The sequence below is a fragment of the Taudactylus pleione genome, unplaced genomic scaffold (genome assembly GCF_031769625.1).
Source record: "Taudactylus pleione unplaced genomic scaffold, aTauple2 ptg000266l, whole genome shotgun sequence".
NCBI lineage: Eukaryota > Metazoa > Chordata > Amphibia > Anura > Myobatrachidae > Taudactylus > Taudactylus pleione.
In genome coordinates, this window is record NW_028284668.1 from 1,612,184 (window position 1) to 1,632,907 (window position 20,724).

The following is a 20,724-nucleotide window of genomic DNA, read 5'->3' on the forward strand; positions in this document are numbered from 1 at the left end:
TGTACTGTATGCACAAATGTATTCGTGTATATTGATTTTTCTTTACAAAAGATAAAATCGTAAATGATTGGGGAAATGGATGAAAAGGTGCAATTGCTCATTTTGCTGTTCTTCTGGTTTAAATGCAATATCTGATTAATCCCCAGCACACTATTTATGTGCATTTCCAGCCTCACTATGAGCTAAAAAATTACTTTCTACTTCAGGGTCCATAGGGTATCCACAGGATACCTTGATGTATAGGTGTGACTTCAGTCGCTGGGCACCATAGAGTTAAGCTTTTCAGCCTCCCAGGATGCACTAGGGTCCCCCTCCTATACCCCGCCCCCGAGCCAAGGCACCTCAGTTTAGTTTGGTGCCCGGCCGGCGTCGGGTGCACCTGTCGGAGTGGGGGCTAGAAGAGCCCCTGAAGCTTTCTTCAGTGCAGCTGTGGCTGCACATCTGGATGTACAGCATGGACAGTCAGTCCTGAAGTCCATGCTGTCTTCCCTACACCCCGCCGGTACCAGAACGCCGGTACCAGAACGCCGGTACCGATCCGGGGATGCTGGTGAGCATCTGGGGTCACAGCTAGCGGTGACCCCAGATGTTCCGGACCATGGCCGGATCCAAGGGGGACAAAGGTAAGCAGCGGGGTCCCGCGGTGGGTCCCCGCTGGTCACATGGTCCTAAGTCCCCAGGCAGGGGGCTCCCTGGGGACTGGCTGCAGCGTGGAGCCAGGCGACCAACCTGCGCTTTCCACTACCCCCTGGGACAGCGGACCGCAGCAGAGCGGTAGCGCTGCGGCGTCCCAGGGGTTAAATGCATGCCAGGGGAGCGCGCCTTCCCTGTCTCACAGCCGGCGCCTCCCCCACTGCACACAGCCCTCTCTGCATGCTGCCGACTGGTCCTGTGGCAGCGCTCCTCCCCCAGGCCAGCCTCCTCTCTGCTCCTCGGCGGCCATCTTCTCCAGAACGCATGGTGAACGATGCTGGAAGCGCTGGACGGAAGCATCGTGGTCTGGGTCCCCCCACATACCTCTCCTCCGCTCTGGTCAGGTCTGTGTATGCAGCACTGTGTCCTACCAGGCCCTGTGTCTGCGTAGTTGTGATCAGCGCTGTTAGTGCAGGAATTGATTTTCTTTGCATTGTATGTGACTGTGCTAGCGCTGCTGCCTGTAACTTTTCTCTAAACTGTCAGCTTTATTACTGTCCCTGTTCTTTCTGCTAAGCCCTTGCGGTGCGGTGCTGCCGGGTGGTCTCTCGCCTATTTAAGTTATAATTGGTGAGAGAGGTCACATACGTGGTGCCATCATGTCCGAAAGTGATTTTCCCCTCCGGCTACAGTGTACTACATGTAAAGTACCATTAGCGGAGGGGGAGGGTAGCGCGGAGGGCCTTTGCCGGCAGTGTTTGTCCATGGCGCGGCCTCTTACGGTTACAACACCGGTACAGGAGCCGCCCTGGGCTTGTTTCGCTCTGGCGCTTACAGCCTTAGCGGGCCAGTTGGCTCCGCTGCCCGCGTTTACACCGATGGGTTTATCCCAGCAGTCAGTGGTGTCGTCACCCATGCAGGGTTTCCCACGACAATTGGTGGTGCCCCACAGTCTCCCTATTTCCCCGCTCCCGGTTTCTCAGGAGCCAGCGTGGATTGACTCCCTGACGAGTTCTGTACAGCACTTGTCGGATGTGTTGCAAGGGGAGTCTATGATGCGGCCGCATAAACGGCCGGTGGTGTCTGTCGGCTCCTTATGAGGATGACGAGGGGACGTCTGATGATGGGGAGATTCTGGATCCTTAGCATCAGGGTCCTTAGTATGGAGAGGTTCCTGATCGTAAGTCCAAAGTATATATTCCTGGACTTATTCGGGCGGTCCGCACAGCCTTGGTGATTGAGGACGAAGTTCCCCCAGCGGCTAAATCTAAGTATGCCTTTTTCAAGGATGTGAAGGGCGATGCCACAGTCTTTCCTCTTTCGGGTCAGTTGGTGGACCATTTAGAGGAAGCGTGGAAACAGCCTGGCAAAAGATACCAGCCGCAGAGACGCCTGGCGGTGGCTTATCCATTCGCGGATAATTATTTTGCAAAGTGGGAATCCCCTCCACAGGTGGATTCTCACATGACCCGTCTTGTCCGTAGTGCCACATTGCCGATGCCATCCATGTCCTCCCTTAAGGATGCTACGGACCGCAAGGTGGAAATCTGCCTGAAGTCCGCTTATTCCCTTGCGGGGGGGGGGGGGCAGCATGGCCGGCTATGGCCATTTGCTGGGTTGCCAGAGCGATGGAGCGCTGGGCGGATTCATTAGAGGCTTCTTTTGATTCCGACTGCCCGGCCGAACAGGCGGAGTTGATTGGCAATCTCCGTGATTCGGCCACCTACATCAACGAGGCAGCCCTAGACATTAGTACTCTGGTGTCTAGGATCTCTTCAGCAGCGGTAGCTGCTCGTCGCACCTTGTGGCTGCGATCCTGGAAGGCGGACGCAGATTCCAAAAAGGGTCTGGAGGCGTTGCCGTTTACCGGAGAAGTTCTCTTCGGTCCGGATCTGGATAAGATTGTGGCCACGCTGGCGGCAGCCAAATCGGCTTGTCTCCCGTCGGCCGCTGCTCCTTCTGGTTCTGGACCTTTCGGTCATCTAGGGCCCAGGGCAGGCCCAAACCACAGTCGTTTCCTCGACAGGCTGGTCCTAAGAAATCGGCCAAGCCCCGGAAGCAGGCATGGAGTACCAGACGTCCGGCCCCCAAGCCAGATGACAAGCCTGCGGCCTGACGGTCCGGGCCTCCCTTTGGGGGATCCCAGGGGGGGAGGCCGCCTGCTACAGTTCGCCCAGTGTTGGTCGACCACTACGACAGACACTTGGGTTCTGGAGGTGGTTTCCCACTGGTACGCCCTCTCCTTCCGGCTCAGACCCCCGGCTCGATTCTTCACCACGGGTCTACCATCAGACCGGAACAAGGCTACGGAGCTGCGGAAGGTATTGCACACTATGCTCCAGGCTGGAGTTATAGTGCCTGTTCCATTCTCCCAGAGGGGCCAGGGTTTCTATTCAAATCTATTTTTGGTACAGAAACCCAATGGGTCATATCGTCCGATTCTCAACCTCAAAGCACTCAACAAGTCTTTGCGGGTCCCGAAGTTTCGGATGGAGACCCTATGGTCCATCATTCTGGCGCTGGAACCGGGGGACTACATGGTGTCATTGGACATACAGGACGCTTACCTGCATGTCCCTATTCTTTTGCGCCATCAACAGTTCCTCAGGGTTGCAATCCGCAGCGACCACTTCCAGTTACGGGCGTTACCTTTTGGCCTGGCGACAGCACCACGTGTTTTCACCAAGGTGATGGCGGTCATGGCGGCTTCTCTGCGGCTGCAGGGAGTCCGCATGTTGCCGTACTTGGATGACCTGTTATTGGTGGCAGGATCTCCAGAGCTCCTGTTACGCCACTTGGACCTGACCATTGCACTGCTGCAATGGCACGGCTGGCTAATCAACTGGCAGAAGTCCACTCTAATCCCGTCTCGGAGGATTCTGCATCTTGGAGCCTTATTGGACTCGGGACAGCAAAGGATCTTCGTGACGGAGGACAAGATCTCTGCTTTACAGTCAAGGGTGCGCAGTTGTCTGCACAGCCGCCGGGTGTCCTTACACTCGGTGATGAGGTTACTGGGCTCCATGGTGTCGGTGTTCGACATGGTGGAATACGCCCAGTTTCACTCCAGACCTCTGCAGCACCTGATCCTGTCCAAGTGGAACGGGCTGCCTCAGTCTCTGAAGTCCCAGACGATTGTGCTCACCCCGGAGGTTCGCCTGTCCCTTGCGTGGTGGTTACAGACGACCCACCTCAACAAGGGACGTCCGTTCTGGGTTCCAAATTGGGTCCTGTTGACAACGGACGCCAGTCTTCGGGGCTGGGGAGCAGTTTCGGGTCCACACTTGTTCCAGGGCAGGTGGACGCCGACAGAGGCGGAGCTTCCAATAAATATCTTGGAACTCCGTGCGGTCTTCAGTGCTCTCCAGTAGGCACAGCGGTTTCTCCAGGGTCACCCGGTGCAGGTCCAGTCGGACAACGCTACCACCGTGGCCTACATAAACCGGCAAGGAGGAACTCGCAGTCTGGCGGCTCTCGTAGAGGTCTCTCGGATCCTGGTTTGGGCAGAGCGCAATCTTCCGGCCATATCAGCGGTCTTCATCCCGGGAGTGCTAAATTGGGAGGCGGACTTTCTAAGTCGCCAGGACGTTCATCCGGGGGAATGGTCCCTGCACCCGGACGTTTTTCAACTACTGGTGGACAGGTGGGGTCTTCCAGAAATCGACCTCATGGCGTCCCGGCACAACAACAAGTTGCCGGTGTACGGGTCTCGCACAAGAGACGAAGGGGCGTCTCTGGTGGATGCTCTGTCCGTCCGGTGGACGTTCCGGTTCGCATACCTGTTCCCTCCGGTCTCCCTTCTTCCACGGGTAATCCGGAAATTCAAACAGGAAGGAGGGACGCTCGCGTTGATAGCTCCCGCGTGGCCCAGACGGCACTGGTTCTCAGACCTTCAGGGTCTGTCCGTGGACAGTCCTCTGCGGTTGCCGCTATGACCGGACCTTCTGTCTCAGGGTCCTTGCCTTCACCCGGACCTGACTCGGCTGTCTTTGACGGCGTGGCTGTTGAGACGGCCATGCTGAGGTCCTGGGGGTTTTCCAGCTCTGTGGTGCGTACCATGTTACGAGCTCGGAAACCGTCTTCCGCGAGGATATACCATCGCGTGTGGCATACGTTCTTCCAGTGGTGTCGACCGAGAGGTTATGCACCGCGGGAGTTTCGTCTGTCTCGGATTCTCGCCTTCCTGCAAGCGGGACTAGATCATGGGCTTCGCCTTGCTTCTTTGAAGGTACAGGTTTCTGCCCTATCTGTCTGGTTTCACCTTAGGATTGCTACAATCCCGGATGTGCGCACCTTTATGCAAGGTGTTCTCCGCATTCAGCTGCCCTTTGTTCCACCTGTGGCACCTTGGGATTTGGCTGTGGTCCTGAGGGCTCTCCAAGGACCGCCGTTTGAACCACTGGGCTCAGTGGATCTTAAATGGCTAAAAGCTAAGACTGTTTTCCTTCTGGCTATTGCTTCGGCCAGATGTGTTTCTGAGTTAGGGGCTCTTTCTTGTAGACCCCCTTTCTTGGTTTTTCATGGGAACAGGGCAGTGCTCCGCACTCGGCCCGAGTTTCTTCCCAAAGTTGTTTCCCAGTTTCATGTTAACGAGGAAATAGTTGTTCCGGCCTTTAACTCGCCTGGTCTTTCCGTGGGTGAGGCCTCTTTGGATGTTGTGCGGGCCTTAAGGACTTATGTTGACCGCACTTCTTCGTTTAGGAAGTCGGACGCTTTGTTTGTCCTCTATGGCTTCCGTAAAAAGGGTTGGCCTGCTTCAAAGCAAACTTTGGCAGCCTGGATCCGTATGGCTATTTCTGAAGCTTATCTTCATGAAGGCCTACCGGTCCCTCCTTCTCTGAAGGCTCATTCCACTAGGTCTGTGGGTCCTTCGTGGGCAGCTCGACGTGGTGCCTCGGCAGTTCAGATCTGCAAGGCTGCTACGTGGTCGTCTGTCCATACCTTCGTGAGGTATTACAGGTTTGACACCTTCGCCTCTCAGGATGCTTCCTTCGGGCGGCAGATTCTCCTTTCTGCACAGGAGCGTCCCCACCCTTAAAGGATACTGCTTTGGGACATCCCCAAGGTATCCTGTGGATACCCTATGGACCCTGAAGTAGAAAATATGAGATATGGTAAGAACTTACCCTTGTTATCTCTATTTCTACGAAGTCCATAGGGTTCCACAGGACTCCCGCCCTGTCGCACCTGTGCTGCAGATGGGCTTTGCTCTGGTCACCGGTTTTCCGTCTCCCTCTGGTGAGAATGTGATTCTTGTATGTGTCCAGATCTTTTTTCTCTCTCTTCCTTCTCCTCCTCCGGCCTATGGCTTGATAACTAACTGAGGTGCCTTGGCTCGGGGGCAGGGTATAGGAGGGGGACCCTAGTGCATCCTGGGAGGCTGAAAGCTTAACTCTATGGTGCCCAGCGACTGACGTCACACCTATACCCCAAGGTATCCTGTGGAACCCTATGGACTTCGTAGAAATAGAGATAACAAGGGTAAGTTCTTACCATATCTCATATTATTTTATAAGTTGAATATTTGATTTATTATCCCGTTTTACACTGCTTAAGCATCTGTTCTCGGCAAGTATAGTTTGCTGTACTTATTATTGAACATGCTTTTCTATTTAAAAAAACAAAAAAAACAAAACAGATTTCTGTGGCTTCAGGCAAGAGATCCTTTTTAGTGTAGCGCTGTTTCTTAGTACATTTACATACTTTGAGAGTCATTGGGTTGAACAAAATGCAAAGTGAATGAACAGAAGAGAAATCCAAATCAATATTTGGTGTGACCACCCTTTGCTGCCTTCTAGGTACGCTTGCACAAAGTCAGGGATTTTGTAGGATTATAGTCAGGATCAGCATCGCGCCGGGAAGTTTAGTTGGAGAATGTCCGTTCTCGTGCCTAAACACCCTGTTTAAGGCGCCAGAATGAGCCTTCTCCGACCTAACTTTGCGCAGAATTGAATAGCTCTGGGAGCTGATTCCCGGCGCTATTCACATCGTGTAGAGTAGAATTGTGCCCAAAGTCATATGTAGGATGAAACACTGTCATTAACTGAACCAGAAACAGCTGTGTAGGAGGCTTAAAACTGGGTGAGGAACAGCGAAACTGCTACAAAGGTGAGGTTGTAGAAGACTTTCATGTCACAGATCATACACCATGGCAAGACGCATGGTAGTTATACTGCATCAGCAAGGTCTCTCCCACGCAAAGATTTCAAAGCAGGTTAAGGTTTCAAGATGTGTTGTTCAAACTCTTTTGAAGAAGCACAAATAAACTGGCAACGTTGAGGACCGTAGACGCGGTGGGAGAGGGGGTGGAGAGCGGTACAATGAGTGCCTGCAGGGAACAGTAAAGCATGGTGGAGGTTCATTGCAAGTTTGGGGCTGCATTTCAGCAAATTGAATAGGGGATTTGGTCAGTATTAATGGTGTCCTCAATGCTGAGACATATATAGGTAGGTACTTATCCATCAGGCAATACCATCAGGGAGGCGTCCGATTGGCTCCAAATTTATTCTGCAGCAGGACGACACCAAACATACAGCCAATGTTGTTAAGAACGATCTTCAGTGTAAAGAAGAACAAGGAGTCCTGGAAGTGTTGATATGACCCCCACAGAGTCCTGATCTCCACATCATTGAGTCTGTCTGGGATTACACGAAGAGACAGAAGGATTTGAGCAAGCCTACATCCACAGAGGATCTGTGGTTAGTTCTCAAAGATGTTTGGAACAACCACCCTGCCGAGTTCCATCAAAAACTGTGCAAGTGTACCTAGAAGAATTGATGCTGTTTTGACGGCAAAGGGTTGTCATACCAAATATTGATTTGATTTAGATTTCTCTCCTTTTCATTCACTTTAGTTATTTTTATCAATTAACAAAATGCAAACACTTCTATTTTTGAAAGCATTCGTACTTTGCAGCATTTTTTCCACACCTGCCTAAAACGGTTTGGGCACGGGATGCCGGCATTTGGGATCCCAGCAGTCCGAATCCTGATGCCGGCATCCCGGCCAGGTTAGAATGCTGACGCCCCCTTAAGTAAGTGAGCCTAACCTAACCCAAACCCTCTCTCCCCCGATGCCTCATCCTAACCCCCACCCCCCAGTGCCTAACCCTCCCTCCTCGCAGCCTAAACCTAACCTCTCTCCCCCCCCCCCCCCCCCCCCTTTCCGCAGCCTAACCCTCCCCCTAGCTCCAGTACGTACTTCGGGATTACAGCAGTTGGAATGCCAGGGCCGGTATTCTGACAAGTGTCAGGATTTCGGTGTCTGCATTCTGACCGCTGTAATCCCAGCGGTCGACATTCTGACCGCATCCAACCTAAAACTTTTGCTCAGTATCGTATCTGCAGATCATTCGCTCTGCAGCTATATCGTTTAGGTGTGTACCCAGTGTTAGCCTGTCAGGCATCAGACTCCCAAAGTTTGGACAAAATTTAAATTCATAGGCTATCATACTGTGACTGGGAGGTCCTATGCATTCAAGTGACCTCAGGTATCTGATGCATATAACTACATATCTATGAATATTGCTTGATTTCTAGGCATGTTTTGCTGGTTTAAAAATATGTAGTGGTTTGACAAATTTGTGTGGTAAATAAAACAAATATAAAATCTTTGTTATTTAACGCGGATATTAAATTTAGTCTTTTTGGGATGTTTAGCTTTGTTTTTGTCCGGAATGATTATAAATGAAGACATCAAAGATATACATTTTTTTGTTGTGTTGGGCGTTCATAACCACACAGTTATCCGCTGTCACATTTTCAACACTGTACAACTGGGGATTGTTCAAATCCTATGGATAATGTCGTTCCCCCATATGCTCATTTTCTTTTTTCCCCAGCTTTCCTTATTGGCTTTTCATGATGACTCTGATGCTCAGATGTCTGTAATTGTACTGTTTTGCATTGTTTTTAGTTTTTTCTCTTTATTTCACATTTGTATATCTATTTCTATATTGGTTCTACTTATCTCTCCTTTCACTGCTCTGGATTCTGCTCAGATGCTTTGCCTTTTTCCAGAAATCCTCTATTTTTGGCATCTGCTCATACTTCTAGTCATGGATCATCATGGCGCCAATAGTTTCCAGATGTTACAGAACTTTGTGTGTGCTTTATACCTCCATCAGTATTCTTTGTCTCTCAATCATCATTGAACTATTGTCTTATTGGCCTTTCACTATTCCTTTCTAGATCGGCACAAACAGTAAAGAACACAGGAAACATGCAATTTTTTTTGTGTGTCCTTTACATATTTTAACAGGAAGAAATTTTAAAGCGATGTTTGAGGACAGCATAATCTATAATGAGCATAATCTACTTTATGTATCTGTTTGAACTTTTAAACTGTGATAAACAAAAGTACATATTTCAGAGTCTTGAAGGCCATCTTTTTGTATGTGTTATTTTTTGTTTATTTTTTACTTGTATTGCAACCAATTAATAATTGTCCTTCATTATTTTGCCTTACTCAAAGTTCACGGTTCAGAGAGTTTAATGAGCATGCGAGCAACCAGTGCCATTACTAATTTGTTTATAAATGTCTTTTAGGGGCGTTGGAACCTTAATTCTGTAAACATCCATTCAGAGATGGCAATGTAAAGCAAAGCTCACAAGCTTCTTTTTTTTATATACTTGTAAAACGTAGTTAAAATAAAATTCAGCAAACTTGTTGCTTCTCAGAGGATTTCATGTTCAAGTTCAAACTCCTTCGATAGTACTTGTTACATGTACATATGATTTTCTTCTGGCTGAAGCGTAGTAGTTACTAGGAAGCTCAATAAATATGCAGAATATCAGAAATTGCATTTTGAGCTTTAGAAGTACTGTGGCTGTGCATGAAATAAAGAGAAGCAATGTCTTTTGAGGGTAAATCTGATTTCTACAAAATATACTCTATGAATACTTACTGCATCAAAGTGATTTAAAACAGCAGATTCATTAGTTCTTTGCAAAATATGTATTTGGCCAATACCGAACCTTGAGCCTTGAGTTTAACTATGGAACCAGTTCACTAATAATTTTTATTTTGTACCTTAATTTATTAATGTGTTCTTGCAGGGTAACCAGGAGCCAACAGCCACTCCTGATACCATGGTTCAACCTTTTGCTGCTATTCCTTTCCCCCCACCACCCCAGAATGGTCTATCTACAGAATATGGGAGTCAGCACACGCAGGACTATTCCACTCCACCCACTGACCTTGGGCTGCCACTATATGGAGGAGGACAGGGCCATGCAGAACATAATGCCCCTGCCACCAGCACAGCTAATGCTTCCAGCACGGTACGTGTGCTGTCCACATCATCTGTACAAACCTTATTCCCTTTTTTAATTATCTTTGTTTCTCCATCTCATCTCTTTTTCTATTTCTTTTGTCTGTTCCTTTTCTCCTTTTACCTATTTTATTCTTTTACTTTAATTCCTCATTTATTCCACTCCACTCTCTCCAGCCCCAGTATTCTTTTGCACTGTAATGTTTTGTTTTGTTTTTTGTTTTATGTTTATTTTTAATTTATTAGAAGAGTCTGCAAATTTCATTGCAACAAACATTGTTTAATTTCTCATCGCTTTCTCTTTTCAATGAGGACTGCTCCTCATTACCTAGAGGGAAATTTATCAAATCTTGGAGAGAGAGGAAGTGGAGACAAAGTCCAAATCAATAAACTTCCAAATGTCATTTTACAGACTGAGCTAGAAAAAAATGACAAACTGATTGGTTAGTGCTTTCTCTTTCCTCATTATCGCTGACCAAGATGTGGTAAATCTCCCCCCTAGTGTTTTAAGAAATCACAGTTGGTTGCAATGAATATGGTAAAGTTCCAAAATGAATCTTGAATACCATTTCTTGGCCTGGTTATTCATATGGAATCATTTGTGATGCAGATGCTGGTCAGATGACACTATATAACGTCCAAATATCTGCTGAAGTAGCTGACTCGTCTGATTAAATGCATATCTGGCCGTTGAACAACCCTGCCTTGAACCTTGAGCTTGGATAACTTCCCTTTTTTATTTCTCTTTGTATCTTTCAAAACCAGCAGACAGATGGAGCACAGACAGAAGGACAACAGACACAAACACAGACTAACGACAGCACTGAATCCAAACCGACCCCCAAAAGACTTCATGTTTCCAATATACCCTTTCGTTTTCGAGATCCTGATCTGCGCCAAATGTTTGGGGTGAGTCTCACTGGTTATTTGATAAACTATTAGAGAGAAAACTGAATGACCAGAACAATAAAAATCAAATGGGTGCTGTATTAAAATAGCAAAAAAGAGTGGTTTTTTTTTGTTTGTTTTTTTAAATAGTTACTAAAACCCTCTCACATTTGATGGGGAATAAGAAATGTTCTAGTCCTATTAAAGTACAAAGGAAAACACTGACATTAAGGGGAAGTAAATTACTAGTGGGTTGTGTCGTGTGGTCTATTTTTCCGAGTAAAGTGCCAAAATGGAGACTAGCGAACAGTTCCAAGTCAGCAGTTGACACTGTTTACTGCTCATACCTCTGGTGGGTGCCCCATAGGAGAGACTAAAGGGTCTAAATACTAAGGCCCGTATTCAATTTGAGGCGAAAAGCCGGAATCTGCGAAAAGTTTAGTCAATGACGTCATTTCGCCAGGCGGAAAAGTATTGCTGTATTCAATTTGAAAGACTTTCCGCCTTCAATGCAGTGTAATAGGCGGAAAAAGTTTTGCCTATGAATAGCAGGCGGAAAAAAGTGCAGGATTGGGGTTTTGGGGTGCAACGCTGCGGGAACCCCTGTGCAGCCTTCAGACAGTCCCCCAAAGGTAAACGGTGTTAAATGTTTAAAAAACACTTAAGAACACCCCAAAAAATCACTTTGAATTTGAGGGCGAAAAAAAAAAAGTTTGTGGGACAAAGTTAAAAACTAGCGAACTAGACTCTGGGGGGGTCCCCAAGTATGCCCCATGTGTTTTTTTCCATTGCACGTGCTTGCGGCAGGTGGATTTTTACACAATTTTTTAAACTTAACTTTAGCAACTTTACAATATGCTGGCCCCCATTTCAAGTACCCCAAATTTGCTGAGAAGTTATTTTCTGCAAAAAAAAAATTCCTGGATACTATTCTGCACCACTTATACAAAAACGCTATTTAGCAGCTATTGAGCCCGTTTAAAAACACCAAATACATTTCCGTAAGCCAAATCGGGGGTAACCATAGCTAACCCCCATGTCAGAGCATCTTTTGGGGGATGTCAGGCTGATTTCCCCAAATCTGACAGTACGTTCCGCTTGTTTAAGTTTCGCCGGGTCCCGTTTTCATGTACTTTCAAATTGAATACGGGGATACGCAGGCACGCGCGCGATACTTTTCCGCCTGCAAAACACACGATGTAGGCGCAAAGTCCGTGCGGCGGAAAAGTATCGCGGGTCCGCTCAAATTGAATACGGCTCTAATCCTTAGATGGAGATAAAGTACCAATCAGTCAGCTCCTAACTGTCATTTTTCAAACACTGATTGGTTGGTACCTCATATCCGTCCACTTTATCTCTCGCCAAGGCTTAGTACATAGACCCCTAAGTGATTGGTGTGACAATGGGGGACATTTCTAAAAGAAACAAACTTATTTTTTCACTTTTGGGTACAGCAATTGAAAATGTTCTGTGTACCCTGCTTTATATTGAGACGGCGTGTATTTATTTTCAAGAGCCTTTATTAAGTGCCCCCTCCTCCTGTAGAATGCCACTACTGGAATTCCCTTTATTGGCAAATTGCCATATAATACAGCAATCAAAAAGTTAACTAGAGATAAATTACATTTTTCATATTGTTCTATGGAATATATGACTAAGGGTTCCCTAATTTTGTCAGTAGAATTTGGCATAGACTGTGCCCAGTTTTACACCAACCACGCCACAAAGCACAATAAATTAACATTCTTCATTCTAGCTCTATTCATAGGGTTTAAATTGTGTGAAATGCAAATCTATAAATAGTGTGGAATGGAATACTGTGGAATGTGAAGGCATGATCGGAATTCGAAGATTATATCACCGGAACATCACATTGGCATATTCCACCTCCAGATTTACTCATCCCTATTTTTATCTATCTTGTACAAATCAGAATATCAGTTTGCTGGTGTTTTTTTGTTTGTTTTTTATTTTCCTAATTTTTAGCAAATTTGCACCTAAGTTCAATGCTAGTACTTTTAAAGGAAACTGAGATGTGTATTTTATTAAATACTGTATATACGACCTGTTTACTGTGACCTAAAATGTTCTTGCCTGGCACTACTGCATGAGATGCGACTGTAGACAGGAGTGCTTTATTTGACCAGGTCACATCCAATACATTAGTGTTACCACTATACATCCCCTGTCTATAATGGAGGAAATCAGCAAATTGCGCCCCAGAATACCGTGTGAACGGCACTCCGGGGGTATGTGCCTAAACTAAAAGTGTGAGAAGGGGATCTATTACCACTAGGAGGGTGGCGTGGATATTGCTGGGGATCTTATGCCACTGGGGTGGCTATTTCTGATTGGGGGAGGTGATTTTGCAATGGGGGACTATGGACTATAAAATTATTTTAATATTTTTAAAAAGACATTTATAACTTTATTACATAAACCAGAGGCTCCCAAACGCGGTATTCAAGGCATCCCAAAAGTTCATGTTTTACAGATATCCATGGTTGTGCACAGGTGGTTAAATCAAATTGACTGAGGTACTAATTAAGTCACCTGTGCTCAGCCATGGATATCTCTAATACATAAACTGTTGGAGCATTGAGGACCACATTTGGGAACCTGACATAAACGAAGAACATGTCTGACCATTTTTTAAAAGATAGTCCGTTAAGTGGATAAAGCAGTATTAATTGAAATATGTTAAGGAAGCAGGTTTAAAATGTTATACTGTAAATAGCGGTTTAACCTTGTTGACATTGTGGTGCTGGCATAGGGCTGCCGACAGCAGTAACATTGTCGACTGGCAACATAATATATATATCCTGGTTTTTCTATATAAACTGAAGGAAAATACAATTTGATAAGACGAAAAGTTTTGTTAAAAACGTAATAGCACTTTCCCTCCTATTAAACATTATCAAAAATACTATTCCCTCTACTCCCCTATTTACATTATAATGGCAAATCACATACACACACAACATTTAGGCATTTGCAGTGTGTACTTTCTGTGCATGTTAAAATGCATATAAACCACCTTTTGTTTTTTTGAGAATGTGTTTTGAGAACCTGTGTTCTAGAAGCATACCAAACTCTGTCCTCAGGACCTCAAACAGTGCATGTTTTCCAGGTCTCCTAACAGAATCGCAAGTGGAATAATTAGCTCCACATGTGGATTTTTTTTAAAATGTGTCAGTGAATAATGAATACATCTGTGCATCTGCCAGGAGATCTGGAAAACATGAACTGTGTGGGGTCCTGAGGACCAAGTTTCAGAACCTCGTTCTAGATGGTTTAGAAGTGTGTTCATGTTTATATGTGCTTCCAATAGCAAAACTGCAAGTTCTCTTATTCTGGCCAAACTTACATGGGAACACTTTTTTTAAATGCTGCTTAAACACCAAATTGTATTGCCACTTAAATGGCCATATTTATCTACCCATTTTTTTACTTTGGGTACCTGTGATGTAATTGTGAGAAATGTCAGTAACTGTATGGCTAAAGTAAAATACTAATCTCTATTTAAAAGTAATAACACACATACAAACCAGCAACAAAACTTAGTCCCTGCTTCTCTGCCATAAATGCCTTAGACTAGCACAGATACCTGTGCCTAAGCACAATCAAAATAAATGTGTGACTACTGTACTAAAGTTACCTGTGTTCCGACATGGATACCCTTAAAATTTTGACTGTTAGGATGCCCTGAGGATGGGGTTTGGGAAACACTGCCTAAAGCTGGCCATACACGCTACAATTATCTGGGTGATCCGCCAGATATCCGCAGATCGCCCCGATAATTGTAGTGTGTGCGGCCGACCTAGGGTTAAATATTGTTCAGTCCGGCATGCCGGATTGTCCAGCATGCCCGTTTGTTGCGATATTTGGGGGGTAACCTGTCGGTCGCATTGGGCAGTGTATGCCCAGCTGCGGCCGCAGACCGACATTTCCGGTGTTCCTTCCCAAGGAAGGAACAGGGAAATGTCTCCTCCCCCGGGGGTGGAGCGCAGATGTCGGGCAAATGCACTGGGAAATCTCAGTGTATGCCGTGGACATCTGCGGCTGGCAGGCTGCCAGATAAAATGTCTGTCGGTCTGACAGGCATTTTATCTGGAGGTGTATGCCCAGCTTTAGACATTGCTATAGTGTGCACAGATTTTGTTTCTCTGCCCTTGTGAAGGTGCACAGTCAGCATCCTTTTGCGTGTACTTGGGATGTTCACTTGCACAGACATAGAAACTCATGAATATTCATAGCTATCCCCAGAGAAATATTGAAAGTTATATACAGCAGTTACACACTGTTAATGTAAACCTATTGAGTTGTGTTGTCTGTACTATAGGTTGCAGGTTCTCTTTTAAATTACTTTTGTTGGCGTTACAAATTGAAACAGAAATAGGGTTTGTGTATTACTAGATGATTAAACCTACTTCTTGTGTTTCATTGATGGTTATATAACTCAATTTTTGTGTTTTTCTCCAGCAATTTGGCAAAATTCTCGATGTTGAAATAATTTTTAATGAAAGAGGCTCTAAGGTAGGTTACTTCACTTTTTGTTTTTTCCACTCTTAACTTTATCACACACAGCAGGAATCAGACCTCCCAGGAGAACAGGGGAAAATGTTATTGCTATATAGGGTGGTGACTAAATTTCTACTGAATTTTTTAGGACCTATTTAGTCCTCTGAGGGTTTATTATAATTATTTTTATTCACTGTGTATCTGCTTTTAAGAGTGAATCAGGAATGTTTTGCCACCCCTCGTTGCCCAGGAGATGCCATTTCCTAAATTTAGCTAAATGTCCAAGAACTGGGAATGATGAGAGTTATGATGGAAGTCAAATCTAGTGTTCTTGAAGGATGGCATAATCCCAAATTCGCCGGCACCCTGATAGAAAGTATTGGGGTTACGGTAGGGGATAGGGTTAGGCTGCAGGGAAGGGGGGAGGGTAAGGGTAGGGGTACTTAACTGAAGGTGTCGGAGTGCCAATGTCTGCATTTTGACCGCCGGCATCCTGACCTCCTTGACTCCGTACCCAACCCGTAAACTCTTGAGTTTATTTATACTAATAAATTATGCTGCATGAAGCTCCTATTTGCTGCTGATTATTCCTAGTTATGGCCCTATTCTCAATTGAAAAATATGAATGCAGTGTCCAAACCATTATCTGTCCACCGAAGGGGATTCTTTAATGATTGGTTAGTTAGCGTTGTAAGGGGATTCTTATGATGGGTTAGTTAATGGTTAACTTTTGATCCAGTTCCTTCCTCTTTCCTTTTCTACTATACGCAATTCTGTCTGCGTACAGCTGTTAAATGCCCTTTTTGGGTTTCCAAATTTCTAGTCCTGTCTGCCCAAATTTCCCCACGCACACATGCATCACCTGTCTACAGGCGGTTACAAAGAACAATAGCTAATATTTGAGGATTAAGTAGATAGTATTAGGGCGCATTTATCTTTGACATACCACCTTAAAATTCTCATTAGCAATACATTCTGTACCACATAAAGAATAATTAAAGTATATTGTTAAGGAGAGTTTGATTAATTGTTTTCACTAAATAGTTCAAATCCACTAACATTGATCACTAACTACCACTACCTTTTATTAAAACCTTTTTCAATTAAATAGATGTTTGAATTCAAGTCCATAAACTGGGAAGTTATGACTGTATTGCAAGACAGAAACAAGTTGTGTGATATTTGATTACCTAGGTCTCTTGTGTTTTACCTTCACTATTTAAATATTACTAAGTAATAACATTTTTGTTAACTTTCGATATTAGTTTACTAATCTGATTTGTGTTACTCTGCCTGTAAAGCAACTTTTATTTTATATTTGACTCCGATCTGGGTTGCATTTTATTAAAAAGAAACAAACAACGAATACAAAATTTTTGTTCTCTTACAATATTACAGAACGTGTCTGAAATATTTAACGTGTGGTTTCATCAGATTGTAGAAGTCTACTTTACTATTCTTGTATTAAAAACACAAAGTGCATTCCCAATCCAGCATTCTTTCTGACACAAGCCTGTTCACATGCTGCATGTAACACACACATGTAAATGTTACAATTGGAAAAGCTTAAAAAGCTGATTTTTTTTTTTTTTATTATTGCGAAAAAAAATAAAATAAAATAAAATAAAAAAAATATATATATATATATCTCCCTCATCACTGCACTAGCACCTTATCTAACTTACTCACTGAGCAGCTTTGCAGTTGTGTGCAATTGACCGTAGCTGAAACCCAACGTGTGACTTCTTCATGGGTCTTATAATTGAGAACTAAGCACTAATTTAACACCAGTAAATGTGTTTTTTTTTTTTTTTTTCTAGTGTAGCACCAGTTCTGTGACACTATCAATGGATTCCATTTTTCCTCCCTAAAAGCTACCTAAAATATGTAACTATTCTAAAAGCAGACAAAATAAACACTGATTTGCTCTGAAATAAGATAAATAAACTAATATTTATTCACGTACTCAAAAAAAAATAGGAAAGGGCCCACAACGTTACACATTGCAAAAGCATGAATGTTCATAAGGGCGAACTGTATCTGGCAAGTAAGAGTTAAAGTAAGCTGCAGCCTCAATTAGGTCATGCTGAAAGGCTGAAAAATTCCTATTAAGGATTTAATGATGTGTGATTTGCTGGCATGTCTATAAGGTAGCAGTGACGAATATTAGAGCAAAAAGAGGGTGTGTTTATGGGATGCCAACCCAATAGTTGGTTTTTGGGTTTACAGATCACAATCATGTCATATTAACATCGGTTGTTCCCATGTTAATTTTCTTTCCCCAACTTTAATCTCTGCCTAAGGAGTTGTCCAGGACATGAGACGCCAAATGAAGTGGTTAAACATTAAATAAAACCATAGAGAAATAATAGCATTTTCCATTTGGAAATTTGATTCTTTTAATCAATACATTACCGTATAGCCATCCATCAGTACTTTTTACTTACTTTACACTACACTTCCTTTAAATGTTCAATATTTATTTTACCTAATTTATAATAGATTTCCATGTTTGACCTCCTATCAGAAACTCTGATCTACTCCAGTTCTTTAGATAGGTGGTGTATGCTCTGGCAAATACTCTGAAAAGGTGAAAGGAACTTTGGTATAATGCTTCATAATTGTCAATATGTTTAAATCGGTTTTAACATATGTTTAAAGTGTATTTACTTCTTTCTACAACAGGTTTAATTTAACAAGTTAACTTCATACTCCATTCCCTTTTTCCCTTCTAGAATGTTTAGGAATACAAATGCAATACGTGGCAGTTTGATCCTTTCCAGGTTCTGCTGTCGGCAAGAATTGAGCAGGCTTTGAAATGTGGAATGGATCAAATTGTTTCAGAGCTTTGGTTATTACATTGCACTATAGAAGTGGTTTGTGTAACCTGTTTGTGTCTGCCACATAATTTGCTCTATGAACAGATGGTTTAGCATTTATTATTATTAAAAAATTTAGTGGGTAGAAGGTTCTGCAGACTCTTTATTTCCTTTATAAAAAACAAAACATATGTTTGCAATTATATATTTTGTAGAGAAATGTTTTAAGGGGCCTATCCATTAGCAGATCTTTCTGAAAGACAAAAGATTTATCTTTTGAAAATTCCTGGGGCTGCTGTGACAGATATCTGTCATGTACATGACAGATTTTTGCGAACGATATTGCATGACATCATTCTGGGAGTGGTGTTTTTTTTTTTTATGTTTCTATTCATTTTCATAAAAAAAAATCGTTCGTCGTTTACCGCGACAGATATTTCTAATATCTGTCAGCGATAAACGATAATTGACCAATATGTTGGAGAGACAAAAGACCAAATATGTCGGTGCGGGAATATCGTTCAGAGCCTATCGGTTAGCAGATAAATTGGACTGAACGATAAATCGTTCATCGTTCAAATTTATCTGCTAATGGATAGGCCCCTTAAGACTCATCGGAATGGAGCTGTATATTTTTGTGTTAACACTCACACTGTGGAGGTAAAAGATACATGGGCAAAACATATTATTTTGTTATCATTTGCCAAATACCATTTTGCCAATATTTGCACTTTGAAAGTAGCATTTGTTTGATCTGTTTTACTACAAGTTTGGTTTAACTTTGCAAAGCATTTTTACATTGCTAGAGTGCCTAAGATGTATGCTGCAGATCTTTTACAGTGTAGGGTTAAAGCAAACGTCCCACCCTCTCCCCCCTCTAATTGGGGTTTGGATTTATTCCCAAACTGTACTGGTTTGACTATAAAAGGTTATTAAATTTAGCTCTCCTGCTTATTAATTTTTCTGTGTAAGAAGGCAATACATTTACATGTGGATGAAAGCATTATTAATGTTTAAAGCATCTTGTGTTTGCTACATGGAAATTATGGTTATGGGTCTAATCGAAGAGAAGTATTTTCAAAAAGAAATCGCAAGCAACCTGCCTGGAAAAATGAATAGTGGAATTTTTTAGATTTACTGTAGAAATTACATATTTTAAATTTAACTCCATTATCCTTGTCTTATGTACTTCGTAAAAATACTGATTTGCATTACTCTGCTTGTCCCTAGTTTCAGTTCGAAAAGAGTAGTACAGTACATGACTACTTGCAGATCTTTTTTCGTTCATGTTAGTTTGCGAAGTCTTCTTGAATTGAAATGCATAAAGTGAACTGTTTATATTTATGTTTTTGTGTTTTTTGATAACATTTTGTATTCTGAACAGTCCATAGGAAGTGGAAAATCCTTCTCCGTTATAAATTAACATTTACAGTTTCATGGTAAATTTTTACTTTCTCAGACAGGGAACATACATGGCTCTTATTGTGTTTTTTATTTGTCCATCCATTTTATTTTGTTCTCCCTTCTAAGGTATTTCACAGTTTTAAACTTTTCTACCATAGAAATCTGGATCTCCATTTTAGCCACAATATTAAGCTGAATAGCAACATGATTGGTACTGACAATGGGAACAGGTATTTTGAATCTTACAACAACAATGTCCTTTTTAAAAGCACAGTATAGTAGTAATATATGTCTATGGGACTCAAAAAGAAAGGGAACGAGGAAATGTGTGCTGTAAAATCTCCAAATGGCCTATTTGGATGGAAAGTAGCCCATTTTGTATACATTTCTTGTATATTATTTGGGGAAAACTTTTTTAATTTATCAATGTAATTTATCACCCATCTGGTTTCATCAGAATGTATTATGATGGAGTCATGAGTTGCACAAACTTAAAAAAAAAAAAAAAAATGATAAAAATACAAATAAATGAAAAAAATAAATATATATATATCTGTAATGTTGCTTTTCAGCAACATTTGGTTGCCCATATTTTGGCTGGATATGCATTAAGGTCAATACTCTGTACATGTGGATATTTGCAGTGTTCACATAAAGTATAGTTTTAACAAAATAACTATGTATCATAGCAGTTACTTTCCAAGGAGCTTTAGCTTGTCCTGAATATTAGTTTGCAATAACTTTGGCAAAAGGGGATAAAAAGTGGCCACAATCAGTTTCTGTGCTAAGAAAACATAAATTATGTTTGGGATTGTGGGACTTTGTCAGTCCATGCATAATTTTGTATCTGTCAATTGGTCTAATAATAAATTTGCATTACATCACTACCAGACACTGCATAATAAATGTGCTCAAAATGTGGCTTCCTCTAGTAACAGCTATCAACCTAGAAAGTGCTGTAGTGCGGCAGCAGTTCTTTCACCGTACACACTTTTTTTTTTTTTTGTGTATGTGAAATCCTGTGCACAATACTGCACATATATACAGTGCCTTGCAAAGGTATTCACCCCCCTTGGCTTTTTACCTTATTTGTTACATTACAACCTGTTTATTTATTTTTAATCGGACTATTTTGTGCAGATCCTTCAGAAGTCACATAGTTAATGAAATGAAGTCCACTTGTGTGAA

General features: G+C 43.1%; 1 protein-coding gene across 10 annotated transcripts in view; it reads left to right on the forward strand.

Moving 5' to 3' along the window:
* Positions 1 to 20,724, forward strand: part of RBFOX2 (RNA binding fox-1 homolog 2) — a 234,797-nt gene that overhangs the window by 97,125 nt on the left and 116,948 nt on the right. For 8 of the 10 annotated variants that reach the window (XM_088481211.1, XM_088481214.1, XM_088481206.1 and 5 more), the window contains exons 2-4: positions 9,690 to 9,914; positions 10,670 to 10,813; positions 15,275 to 15,328. In XM_088481211.1, coding sequence (XP_088337337.1) covers positions 9,690 to 9,914; positions 10,670 to 10,813; positions 15,275 to 15,328 — 423 coding nt within the window. The remainder of the gene's footprint in view (positions 1 to 9,689; positions 9,915 to 10,669; positions 10,814 to 15,274; positions 15,329 to 20,724) is intronic. The other 2 variants (XM_088481208.1, XM_088481207.1) reach the window with 1 other exon arrangement.